Here is a 13023-nt window from a genome sequence, read left to right as displayed (position 1 = left end):
TAATTCCTGTTTTAGTCAACCACATGACATAGTTTTAAAATCCTGTGTTACATTTAACTAAAATTATAATTCAATGCAAAAAATATAAATTCTGAAAATGAGATAATTTTCCATAATTATTACATTACAAAATACAAAAACACAGTTCAGACCGCTTATGTTTCGATCAATACTGTAATTTGGAATCACACGCACACAAATAAAAGGTTGATAGTGCAGTAAAAAATGTATATTTATAAACGGAGGACACGGGCCGCTGTTGATGTAGAAGAAGAGAGACGAAGCCCACGCCACATGCAGGCTGCTGCTGCTGCTACTACTGCTGCTGCTACTACTGCTGCTGCTGCTACTGCTGCTGCTACTACTGCTGCTGCTACTACTGCTGCTGCTGCTGCTACTGCTGCTGCTACTACTGCTGCTACTACTGCTGCTGCTGCTACTGCTGCTGCTACTACTGCTGCTGCTGCTACTGCTGCTGCTTTAGAGTGTTTGATCACTCCGCACCTGCCTCGCGATGCCAACTGGCAGATCAATTTTTTCCGTGGATTAGCCCAAAACACAGCATTATAAATTAAACAGCGTATGCCATCTCGCAACAGCAGGGCACACTGCCCGAGCCGTGATCAGGCGCACGAGAGAGAGAGAGAGGCGGGGGGGGCTGGAGTACAGTGCCGTGCTCACGAGGAGACTCAGAAACTCGCCACAGACCTGGTGAGGGGGTGGAGAGAGATGGAGCATCGCGAAACTGCTCTCCAGTGGCTTAGAAAAATAACGCGAGAATAATGAGAGGAGAATAATGAGAGGAGAATAAAAACAACACGAGCGAGCGCCACCCTCGAAACGGCCTTGTCCTCTCAACAGCCCCAGAGTGAAAGTCACCAACAGACTGCAGTGAAAGTCACCAACAGACTGCAGTGAAAGTCACCAACAGACTGCAGTGAAAGTCACCAACAGACTGCAGTGAAAGTCACCAACAGACTGCAGTGAAAGTCACCAACAGACTGCAGTGAAAGTCACCAACAGACTGCAGTGAAAGTCACCAACAGACTGCAGTGAAGGAACCCCATGCTCCTCTGTGCGCCTGTTGAACGCGAACTTCTCTCCCCACGGAGGAGGGAATGGTGTCCACGGCGAGCTGCACCCTGCACCCTGCACTCTGCACCCTGCACTCTGCACCCTGCACTCTGCATCCTGCACCCTGCACTCTGCACCCTGCACTCTGCACCCTGCACTCTGCATCCTGCACCCTGCACTCTGCATCCTGGACTCTCGCATCGCCACTTCAACCCCCCGCCCTGAGAAGAATAACCACACGGCACTGTAACAAGTCAGAGAGCACATTCACGGCTCAACAGTTTATGATTTAGAATATCCAACACTAAACTTTCACTCACCTGATGAAACCCCAATGGTAAGTGAATACGGGAGAGTTTATTCACAAGCCAGATCTTGCGGTACAGACTAAACATGCCGCCCACGTCACAGATTAAGCACGCACACTCGCCATCCGAAGCTTCGGAATCTTTCCAAATAGCCGACTCCAGACACCCGTTCACGTTACTTACTGAGGAGGCTGTCACTGCAAGATAATGGCCAAGTGAAGAGGTCACCATGGACTATGACCGTTGATGCCACCGTTCCGCAGCACGCAAGCCCTCTCTGCTTCTTCCCTCACAATGATCGATTTAGGAGTTGCATCCACGGTCTCTTTTCTCAAGCTCTTCTAACAACCTTGCTCAGTGCAACTCTCATCTCTGCCAACTGTGATAGTGCTCAATCTTGACCTAAAGCTTTCGTGACTGCAGGAATTCATATTCTTGGGTCTTTCGGTAAAGTCGCGTAGGTAGGTTCATCCTACTGGCTGTGCTGTTTCCATCCTAAAAAATAACAAAAACCCAAAAAAATAACAAAAAACTACCGACGTTTCGATCGCAACGCAAGCAGTCGTCATCAGACTGATCGCAGAGCCGCAGCCACGTCGGCGCACGAGGTGCCTGAGAAATGTGACCTGTTGATGATGTAGTAACATCAGAGAGCCGCATACAACAACTAACATCGGAAGGTCGGATGGAAACATCACAGCCAGGAGGATGGAAACATCACAGCCAGGAGGATGGGAACATCACAGCCAGGAGGATGGAAACATCACTGGCTGTGATGTTTCCATTCTTCTACCTTCCGATGTGAGTTGTTATTTGCGGCTCTCTGATTTTACATCAACAGGTCACATTTCTCAACCACCTAGTTTTTTGTTATTTTTGTTATTTTATTTGAACATATCTACGTAACTTTACCGAAAGACCCAAATAATGTGATAGTGCTGTTTGTTGCTGGACTACTGTATTTGTTGGGCCTTCGGGCCTGTGCTCAGTAACTGAATTTAAAGAAACAAAATTAAAAACTCCTCCTGTCCCTTGCCAGCAGAGGCTTAGTCTCTTGAGTTCTCAACTGGGTAAACGAAAGAAACTTTACTTCTCATAGACACGTGTATTGATAGCTAAATACGCAAAGTAATTTAATGCATCCACATTCTCACTTCCAACCACATACAAATATAAATTATACAGGCCACCGGTGAGATCGGTGTTTGATTCACGTGTGTTGGTGGCTCACCACTTACCTTGCCAAAGCTGCCCTTTCCAATTGCCCGGAGAATCTGGAAGTGGTCAAAGTTAACTGCAAAACAAAAACAGATTGAACATAATGAGCAAACTGCTAAATAAGTATCCTAGCAGAAATGAGAAGACTACAATTATTATGCACGCTATTCTATTCTTGCGTATGATGGCAATACTTTTAGGAGCTAAATACCAACGTGGAGGTCTGATAGCCGAAAGAGGGCTGTCATTTTGCTGTTCATCCTCTATTGACGGAGAGCAGTGGTTTATTACGTGGTCTACAGTTTGGGTTGCATGGCCAGTGTCTGTCATTTTCCATTCATGAAGGAGATGTTGCACATCGCCCTGTTGATGTTCTGATGCGGTTCATGGTTCTACCACCGGTGTCGAGGAGGAATGTCAAAGCCAGGATGTGCGATGTTTGTGTCTCAGATGAGGTGTTTATTCTGCATTGAATGATGGAAATAGTTTCAACAAGAACATGTGAATTGTGTAAGCATCACTCGTATATATGTAAAGTAGTTTATTGTACACAAATAACTTAGTTTTTTAACTCACACTTGGACACTATTGCATTCTTTAGTACAACATTCATTGAATAAGTAAAAGACAGAAACGCATTTGGGGGCACAAATTCACGAGGCTACTTTGCCATTATTCTGCACCGCCCGAGTTTGTAGAAATGCATTGTAGAATTGCAAGTTGCAATTCACCGCAGCAGGCTCGCTGCACTGCGACAGCTCCCAGTCCACACGCAGCAATGTTCCCGAGCGGCAAGGTTCAGGCTGGAGCCAGGGTGGAGCTCGATACACAAATATCAAAAACTTGTTTCACAATTCACGAGAGGAGATTCTATAAACTGGGGGCATGGCCACGTAATTGAACCCAAGTTGGGCATGGCGATCAATTTCACGTGCCCGTCCCTACCGCAGAAAGGGTTTCACCACCGAGGATTAACTACATTCTGCCTTTGCCAGAATATTTACGGCAATGTCACCACAGTTCCAATATTCACAGTGACTAAGTAGCATATGCCCATGTCTCATCAATGATCTATTTGACGTAAAAGTGTTCGTCACTGGAATCCCTTGCTGCTCTAACCCCACACTGGTTTCGGTCAACCACACATCCCTCTGCTCGTTTGCCCCATTTATAGCAAAACTCTCGCGAACGCCTTCAACGGAAGTCTCGATAAACGTATCCCTTCTCGAGATTCCACATGCCCTTATCTAATATAATGCTACAATGATAGCCTTTTCCAGTTCTGCGTCTATGGTTTCTTAACCCGTATATAGCTATGATTTATTCAGTTCTGCCAGCATATGTTGAATGCCCTATGTCAACATCTCAGCAGTAATTCTACACTCTTGCTGTGTGCGTCGCCATGGTTTAGCAGTTTTACTGCCGTTTCCAACTCTTCTCGGGGCTTCGGCTCTTCTCCAGCTCCTCCGTGTTGTCTATCTATTGTCAATGATGTTGCCCTTGCTCCCGAGCATTCATCCACTATTCCGCCGAGCCTTGCGGTTCCCGTCTGCTGATGAGACGCTTCAATCCTGCAAGCCATGCCCCCTTCTCTAACACCTTCATTCCTGGAAAGCTTCTTGCTGCCTAATCCTTTGTAGGCGGTAAATACGTTTTTGTTTTTTAGCATGTGCATCTCCTCCATCAAATCCTCCACCGTTTCCTCCACGTGCATTTGCCAAGAAATATCGCTGTCCCGAGCCGGTCTCTCGAATGTTTTGTCTTTTGCTCGAGGTTCACACCAACCCCACGTTGAGATTTGCACTTGTATCTGCAGCCCTGTACATCGACGTCTTTAAAACGGATGCCCTTGCTAATCTCTAGCAGCGGTGCTATCACCCAACCTCTCTCGTCTTCACATCTGGTGATGTCCATGTCATTTAGCGTAATTTTATTTTGAAATTGGGTATGATAGTTAACTTGCAAGGACCCTAGAACCAAGAATCCTTGCCTGTAAACATCTAGCCGTTTACCAGCATTGATTCAAGCAAGCCTGACCGATGAAGCAGTCAATGTCGAAACCGGTGCACAGTTTTATTGAGCTGCTGCAATTATGCACTACCAGAAAGCCCTGTGGCCGATGGGATGTGTCAAAAATACTTTTTTTTTTATGTGGAAAGACATCATTGGGAAGGAGATGCAATATCTGCTTATTTATTGTGGTGTAGTGTCTGCAAGGATGCGGATTATTACATTGTCTTGCCCAAACGTTTGTTTTTACGTGTTCTGCTCCCCACATCGTCGCGGTAAAAGTCTTACTGTGTTTGCAGTAAACACGTCAGTTGGAAAATTGTAAATGATGTCATGCCAATGCACACATTACAACTGACACAAGTAACAACTTAACCCGAATGCATTTTTCACATCGTGCCCCTATTTCCATTCCTATATCATTAATCCAGTTGATACTGTATGTGTGATGTCCTGTGTCTGGCACTAATGCTCTTGACATGCTGTTGGCTAAATATAAGAATCACCAGTCATGTCCTACATGTTTTCATGAACAGTAACCGTGTGTACATAACAATTATTTTTCAGTTCAGCTTCCATCTGGCTGCTTAAAGTAATGTATGTACGTAGAACTGATTTCGCACCGTACTCCGTATGAAGCCAACCGTGTTGCGAAATAATAAGCAGGTTATTAATTAACTAGAATAAATCCGGCCTGTGTGCACTGACCCTTCACACATTTACGAAGGCAGCGGTCTCTCGATTAAAGCAGCCTTCCGTCAGCCACACGCATCGTCGTGAAGTACTTTCTCTGTGGGTGTGGGATGAGACACACGCTTACAAAACCCTCCCTGCCTGCACAGAGTTCCCTCGCCGCAAATTGAATTCCTTTTCGCTTAAAACTGCATTTAGCATATTCGCGTCAGAGATCAGGAAGTCAGGATTCAGAGTTGCGTAATTTGACTGTGAGAATTGTCATTGTTTGGCTCTGTCGGGTAGTGGAGGGTTTCATGACAACAACAAAAATAGCTAGATCATTGTGGCCTAACCTCAAATGAATTATATGTTTGTAATGTATAACTTATTCTAGACTGATGAATACCATCCATAACACAACAAGTATTCCATGATGAAATGTGCAAGCAAGAATACTATCTATTAGGTGAGTGCCTAATGTCTTTAAAAAGACGAAACTTGTGGAAACACAACGTCCAGGTCACACAGGACATGACAGCAGACACAGTGATTCAACTCATTATGCTCAAAGAGTTGTAAAATTGTTAAAGGGAGTCAGAGCCAGTGGAGGAGGAGCCATTGTGTTGCTGGGATCTCTCTCCCATCCATCATCACGTCCGGATTGAAGAACAAAGAGAATTCGAGCTAGGACGGTGAAATACAGAGGGCAATCCAAAGCAACCGCGGATAAAATGATGCTATGCATAAAATGTATGCATATGGTTTTGAACAGAGAGACCCGAATACCTGCTAATTATAAAGTGTGTACTCACTTATTGAAATTGAATGTGTGTGACTCAGGATATGACCGTGAGTTTAAGGTTACATTGTAAATCGTGGCCTTGATGCAAAGTCAGCATACTCTACTGTTGTTAAAGCATCCCCAAGTAAAACATTCCAAGGCTCTAATGTAATGTGGAACACGGTTAGAATTTCCATCAGTCACTCACAACCAAGTCTGTTATATAAAGTTGGCACAATTCACATTCAACTATTTGACTAATTAAAATTTACTTTCCAGCCAAACTTCCCAAGTGTATGCAGGAATTTTCCAAAAGTTGCAATGAATGTCTCAAGGTAGCCAAAACGTACGTAAAATATTTTCATGCAGAAATATCCCAATTGTTATTCTGGAATAATACCATAAAGAAAAGTCTATTCAGACCAACATTCTATCCTGACCAACAATGTATTGGAAATGCCAACTTTACGATCAAAATCTCTGAATAGTCAAGACTTCAAGCAGGCTTATTGTGGGATATTGCATAGCTTGCGATAACATCTGTCATTGTCCAGGTTGTATCCTGCAGGACGTACTGAGGGTAGGTGCCACTCGCAACCGTTCTCTAGCGAGACACACGGACCGTGGGTGGTGCGGAGACACTGATCTCGGACAGAATGAACGTATGTTGAACTTATTTCGCACCGTACATAGCCAACTGTGCTAATCATCGGTGCAGAATGATGATGAGCAGAGTGTGGGCGCTTGTCCTTTTTTGCAACAGGAGCTACAAGTACAATTCTGCAGCATAACCATCTGACCAAAACATTGAAATTTAAGATGTTATCAAAGTTTCGAAAATGAAGATTAAGGAAAATGAAAATCTGATAAGAAATGTTGCCAAATTTAAACAGGACACAATTGGGGCTCAGTTGGTTTCCCATTCCATTATTTAGCGAAGTAATCACGCGATTCGTAGCCCTACTCTACACCTCAGATTCACACAAATACAAGCCTGGCACCGTGTGTGCTTTGCCACGATGCATTAGCACGCAGTGTCTCTGCCCGCACGACCAATGGGGTCGCCACTTATCTCCCATTGGTGGCCTTGAGCCACTGGTGGAAGTTTCACATTCTCTTAGTGGGAACCGACTGGACGACAACTGTCGACTTCTTACAAAGTGGTGTTTTTTAATGTCTTAATAATGAGAGGTATTGCTGAGTGTGGCCATGGCCAATCAATGGAATGTAGACTTTTGGCAGTGCAGTTGTATATGATTCTAACACGACTCGTATGGTACCTTGCTGTTGAGTATGGTTAGCATTTAACACGTAATGTGTTAAGGCTGCAATCTGATATGCCTTCCCGTCTGTGACCTTGACCTTATCACCGGAGGTTGTGTCTAACACTGTAGGGTAAATTTATTGTCAATTATAAGCTTCTTCCTGTTCTCCAAAACTTGCGGACAACAAATGTTGCCACGGTTTCTTGGCTACCGCATTGGACTTGCAATGCAAAGGCCACCGGTTTGATTTCCTGGCCCTGGTAGTTGAAAAAATGGGATATTTTCTTAAATACCCCCAAATCTGTCCACCCAGTCGTGTAAATGGTTGCACGACAGTTAGTCGATTGGCAGGTCTACCACATCTGGCCAAGTTGGAAGAGTAGGCCGAGAATACCGTCTAGAGGGTCTCTCTAGAGTTGTATCTGGAAGGGGCTGCACATGCTGCAAAGATCGACCCATCGAAGCACAGCAGCACAACCAACGCAAGCCTTGGATGTTTTTGCAAATTGCAAGCACAATAGAAAAACAAGCCGGCAGTGAACTTTATAAAATAACAATAAATGGACAAAGTCTGTTTGGCCACCAAATAATAATAAAATAAACACGCTCATCCATCAGCCTGTGGATTTTCTGGACAAATTATTACGTTGGCAAACTCTGGGCCAGTTTCAATTTTCCGATTCCCATCAGCAGAGTGCAACCTCTTCAAAAAATGCTGCCGGAATGGCAAATGTTACTTGGCAAGAGCCATCTACGAACACAGTGGATAACATTTAGCACAGTACAGTAAATTATATATGTCGTATGAATGCTTTCACCCAAAGCAATGGATTTCCCCATATGCGGCCCCTGGTGGGAATTGGCCTTTCTCATCTAAAAGGTCCCCTTTACAAACAATTGTGTTTACCAGGTCAAAGATATTCAGTTATTCAGCTTCACTTTCAAATGAAAAGCTATGCTGTTCCTGGTGAGGTGGTGGCGTACCATCCATGTATGCAATGCATTACATCAGTACCTTTTAAAATGTAATGAATAATTGACAAATTGATTTCCATTTGGCAAATTGATTACAGTACTGTAAGTGCAAATGTTAAAAACAATGCAGTACATCCCTGTCATACATCGTTGTGTACACATCTATTCCGCATGGGCAGTGGCCCCTGCCCCCAGACCCACAAAACTGTCATTTTATTGACATTTACCAGAGACATTTGATTGCATTTGTTTTTATTATTATTAATGTGAGGACCTATTTAAGAGCCTTGACATGTTTAGACTCTCCCCGCCTTTAGAAATATCTGGATCCGACTCTGCCTGTGGGAATTTACCACGTGCAGTAGTAATGTGTTCCAAGTCAGAGGTTTCAATGTGTCAAAAGGTCCATAAGCCTGGCCTGTAGCCAATCGGAGAGAACGCTTTAGAGTATCCATGTCAATAATCCATATCCCCGATGTATTCACATTCACTTGTGCAACACTGCAGTTCCTTCTCACAACTAGCCACAGTAAAATGTGTTCTCAGTTTCCTATATATACCCATTAGTGCCCTCCGTACCACTGCATTCATACTATGAATGGACAATTCTCAAAGTACTTAGAATCAGGAAATAGGGAATTAATTTAACGTACAGCCCGTTGACAAGCCAGTGCTTTTAAAGTACGGTTTGTTTGACCGTACTGAACCACCCTGGAGACTACGGGTTGGTGAAGGGTGGGGGAGGGACCCAGAACCGGTTCAGACATCACTCTGATGTTAGCCATGGCAGGGAATCGAACTCGAGTCGCCGGGCTCCCAGGGCAGCACGATAGTAAACCCCCTGTGATGTGTGAGAGTCCTTAGAGCGGGTGCAGTTACGGACGGTGGACCGGGATCCAGGTGACGAGATGAAGAGGCGACCAAGAGTCGGTTATCGTGAAAAGCAGCAGACCAATGTGCCTCAAGAATATAGTGTTCAATCAGGGCACATTACTTGCCATGAAGTTCACAAGTGCAGACCTCTTATCTGTTGTACCACCCCGAATCGTGGGGTAATTAATTTTCAAGACAGGTCAAGGTGGGCAGCATAGATGTGGAGAGCTTAGAACTACAGTACAACAATGGATTTTGATACACTACCCTCTGCAGCTCACCATAACTAAAGCTATTGTCGGCCATAGGCTATGGCCTATGGATAAGAAATATAGACTCTGACAACAAACATGAACAGAAGCTAAAAGTACACAAATAAGCTTTTGCAATGACACTGAGAGACAGAAATAGGAACGCATGGATCAGAGAAAAAATACAAATCAGAGTCGTCACTGACTATGTAGACAAGTGGATTTGGGGAGGACACATTCCTCGAAGGGAGGACGGCCGATGGTCGAGACTGACAACAAACGAGCAGCCAAAGGAAGGAACTCTCTCTCCAGCGAGGATATGCAGCACAGAGGAGCGATGAGATCAACTGCTGTGCAGGGGCGACAGGGATTTTTGCACGATGAGACAAGGGATGGAAACAAGTGGAAGAGCCCTTTTTCCAGCAGTGGATAGATCATGGCTACTGATGATGATGATGATGATTATAGGATGTGTTTAGTATATATCGGATCTTTTTCTAATGTTCAATACAGATAAACAAAACGTTGTTTTTTTAATGTTTATTTTTTTATGCTAAATGAATACAGTACCGCACAAAGCACAGTATATAAAGGCTGTTGGAATGATGCAGTGTTAAGGTTTTAGTGTAGCTTCATTAAGAGCATTTATGTGATTAACACAAGGGGTGTCTGTGTATGAATAAGGGATATACATCCCGCTTTGTTCTGTTTGCTGGAGGGTTTAATTTGTGTCAGCGGTCGAGCATGCTCACAGACACAGTCGGGTTGGAGGGAATTTAAATATAGCTCGATTATCTATTATGAGAAACACCAGTGTTGCTTTAAATGGCATCAGGTTTTCCCCTGCCCAAGCAATCATTAATTCGTATCCATTTGCAGTCCTCATCGGTGGAAGTTCCACATTCCCATGGCAGGAGAAAAATACATTTTGCAGAAAAAATTTCTGTTGTCATCCCACAAATGATGTCCTGTTTTATTGGCTGTAGTGAGATATGAATCCGAATGGGAATTGAACTCATATTCTTCCAAGTGCGGGCCACAGTGCTTCCCAGCAAAAGTGTTGGTTAGGAATGAATGTTTAGAAGGTAGAATGAGAGTGGTATTAGACTCATTTTCGCACGAAGGTATTCTCAACATCATTGCGGTATTTTTGCCGATACCTGGCTTAACAACCTTCATTCTCATTAGTGCCGGAAAAGTTAGTCGATTAAGGCTATGAATCGATCAAAAATTTAGAATTTACTTATTTTTTGCTACTTCATCTTACCCCGCGAAGGCAAGAACCCCCCTCCAAGCCACACCCAGCTGATGTTGATCGTACCACCAAGTCTCGCACATCACCTCCCGTCCAGCGGCACACATAGGAACAGAGGTGAGACTTGCCTTTTACAACTATTTGTGTGCGCGTTATCCGATTAGTCGAGTAACGGAAAGGGACTGAGTAATCGATTACTTAAATAATCGCACAGCCCAGCTCCAAATCTTAAATTCCGAGACGAGGTACTGTATACTTCTGCACAAATTACAGATTTAAATATGCAAGACCAATGTCACTTTCCATGAATGTGATCTTGATAATTGTAGCCCGTTGGCATTGTAAATACAGCTCCATGACGGGAACATATGGTTCTGTATCATGGCAGCTGCATATAATATGATAATACGACTGTATCTTAGTCACCGGTTCAGCTGTCATCTCGACATCCTGATCACATTTCACGGCGCACTCTAATAATTGACTCATGAGCAGACAAATGTAAATGTTCTACAACTTCGATAATACTGTTATACAACACATTGTACACATTCTAAAAAGTCAAAATGTTCTTTTGAAAATTACAGCTATCAATAGTGTTATAGTCACTTTGTATTTTGGTAACTTTTCAAATGTGGAAGGGAAAACCCAGGGTAAAAATCTACCACGGGGAAAGAACTTGCGAACTCCAAACTAGACGGGTATCGCCAGGGCCCGGGGTCGAACCCACGTCCACCTGCGAACCAGACGAAGGAGGCACAACATATCGATCCTCGCCACGACGGCGCCCCACCATTAATGCTACATCAGAATCCGTATTTTTCCTAGAGGAATCCGATGAGCTATGAAGCTCTTCTTCACAAACAACCCACCGTGCGTGACACACGACAGAGGCGCCACCACCACCACTCACCGTCCTCGTTCTCGTCGAACACGACTCTCTTCGAGGAGTGAGTGCCCCCCATGGTCGGCCCGTGCAGCCCCCCACCATCATCACTCCATGGGCTCGGGGCGCAGCAGCAGCAGCGGCGGCGGCGGCGCCGTGGCTCCAGCTCGGGTAGAGGAGGAGGGGGGGAAGGAGGAGGAGGGACGCGGAGTTCGTCCCGTGGCCACCGAGGCGACGGCGGCGGCAGCAGCAGCAGCAGCGAGAGCCGGGAGGAGACCGCGGCTGGACTGCTGCTGGGTGGCCGCTCACAATAAATAGAGAGATGCCCCCCCCACCCCTCACACCGTGTAGCCTCCACAGACTGTTGGGGCGAGTGCTGTTAGCGAGTAGCAGCACCGATGAAGAGCCGGCACTGTGGCACACGAGGGGGTGGGTGGCCAGCACCACGCCCGGTCGCCTTCGTCTCCCTCCTAGCAATGATTACGCACCGCACCAGGTACTCATTTGAGGCTGAGTCGACCTAAGAGAGGCCCAGGACCGGTTCAGACAATCGTCACCGGTGGTGGCCGTGAGCGAGAATCAAACTCGGAGACGCCGGGATGGAAGAGCGCTCCGCTCCGGCTGCGAGAGGGAGAGGGTGAGAGTGTGTCCCGCACTCCGTGAGGTCTTTTAATATTTAGAGTCTCGTCCACTCGGTGGCACGCGAGTCGGGGTGGGGGAGGAGGAGGAGGAGGATGGGGGTCCTGCGGGGAGGGAGGAAGAGGAGGGCGCTGCGGGGTTGCCTAGCAATGGAGGAGGAGGTGACGTGACTCAAAGTGCCACGAGAGTTGTGTGCGAGGCGCGCAACAAGACGGCGACGCTTCGTGGCGCTGCGCGTCGCTCGCTCCAAGTTCATCGCGCGCGGTGACGCCTCGCTCGGGACGCACGCAACTCACTCCGTCGTGCAGTGGCGGCTTCGTCGTCGAGGCCACAGCCCCTTCTTGTGTCCGTCTTCCTTCATCCTCGCCCCGTGCCCGAGCCACCTGGGCGGGTCACTGCCCGCTCTCCAGCTCAGCACCGGGCATGGCTTAGCACCAGCCATGCCTTAGCACCAGCCATGCCTTAGCACCAGCCATGCCTTAGCACCAGCCATGCCTTAGCACGGGGCATGCCTTAGCACCAGGCATGCCTTAGTACCAGCCATGCCTTAGCACCAGGCATGCCTTAGCACCAGCCATGCCTTAGCACCAGCCATGCCTTAGTACCAGGCATGCCTTAGCACCAGGCATGCCTTAGTACCAGCCATGCCTAAGCACCAGCCATGCCTTAGCACCAGGCATGCCTTAGCACCAGGCATGCCTAAGCACCAGCCATGCCTTAGCACCAGGCATGCCTTAGCACCAGCCATGCCTTAGCACCAGGCATGCCTTAGCACCAAGCATGCCTTAGCACCAGCCATGCCTTAGTACCAGC

The 13023-nt window shown here is 46.2% G+C and overlaps 1 protein-coding gene across 7 annotated transcripts in view; it reads right to left on the bottom strand.

Annotated features, from left to right (window-relative positions):
* Positions 1-12593, bottom strand: part of LOC133343279 (serine/threonine-protein kinase 32B-like) — a 39965-nt gene extending 27372 nt beyond the window's left edge. For 6 of the 7 annotated variants that reach the window (XM_061552744.1, XM_061552745.1, XM_061552747.1 and 3 more), the window contains exons 1-2: positions 11599-12593; positions 2621-2676 (exon numbers count right to left, since the gene is read on the bottom strand). In XM_061552744.1, coding sequence (XP_061408728.1) covers positions 2621-2676; positions 11599-11650 — 108 coding nt within the window. In that variant the 5' untranslated portion in view covers positions 11651-12593. Of the gene's footprint in view, positions 1-708; positions 892-2620; positions 2677-11598 lie in introns of those variants that run through there. The other variant, XM_061552746.1, reaches the window with a different exon arrangement.
* Positions 12594-13023: the final 430 nt, after the last annotated feature.

The sequence above is a fragment of the Lethenteron reissneri genome, chromosome 17 (assembly GCF_015708825.2).
Source record: "Lethenteron reissneri isolate LAM-NWPU_2019-01 chromosome 17, ASM1570882v1, whole genome shotgun sequence".
Lineage (NCBI taxonomy): Eukaryota > Metazoa > Chordata > Hyperoartia > Petromyzontiformes > Petromyzontidae > Lethenteron > Lethenteron reissneri.
Note: the sequence above shows the minus strand (reverse complement) of the source record. Positions and strands in the feature narration are given on the sequence as shown.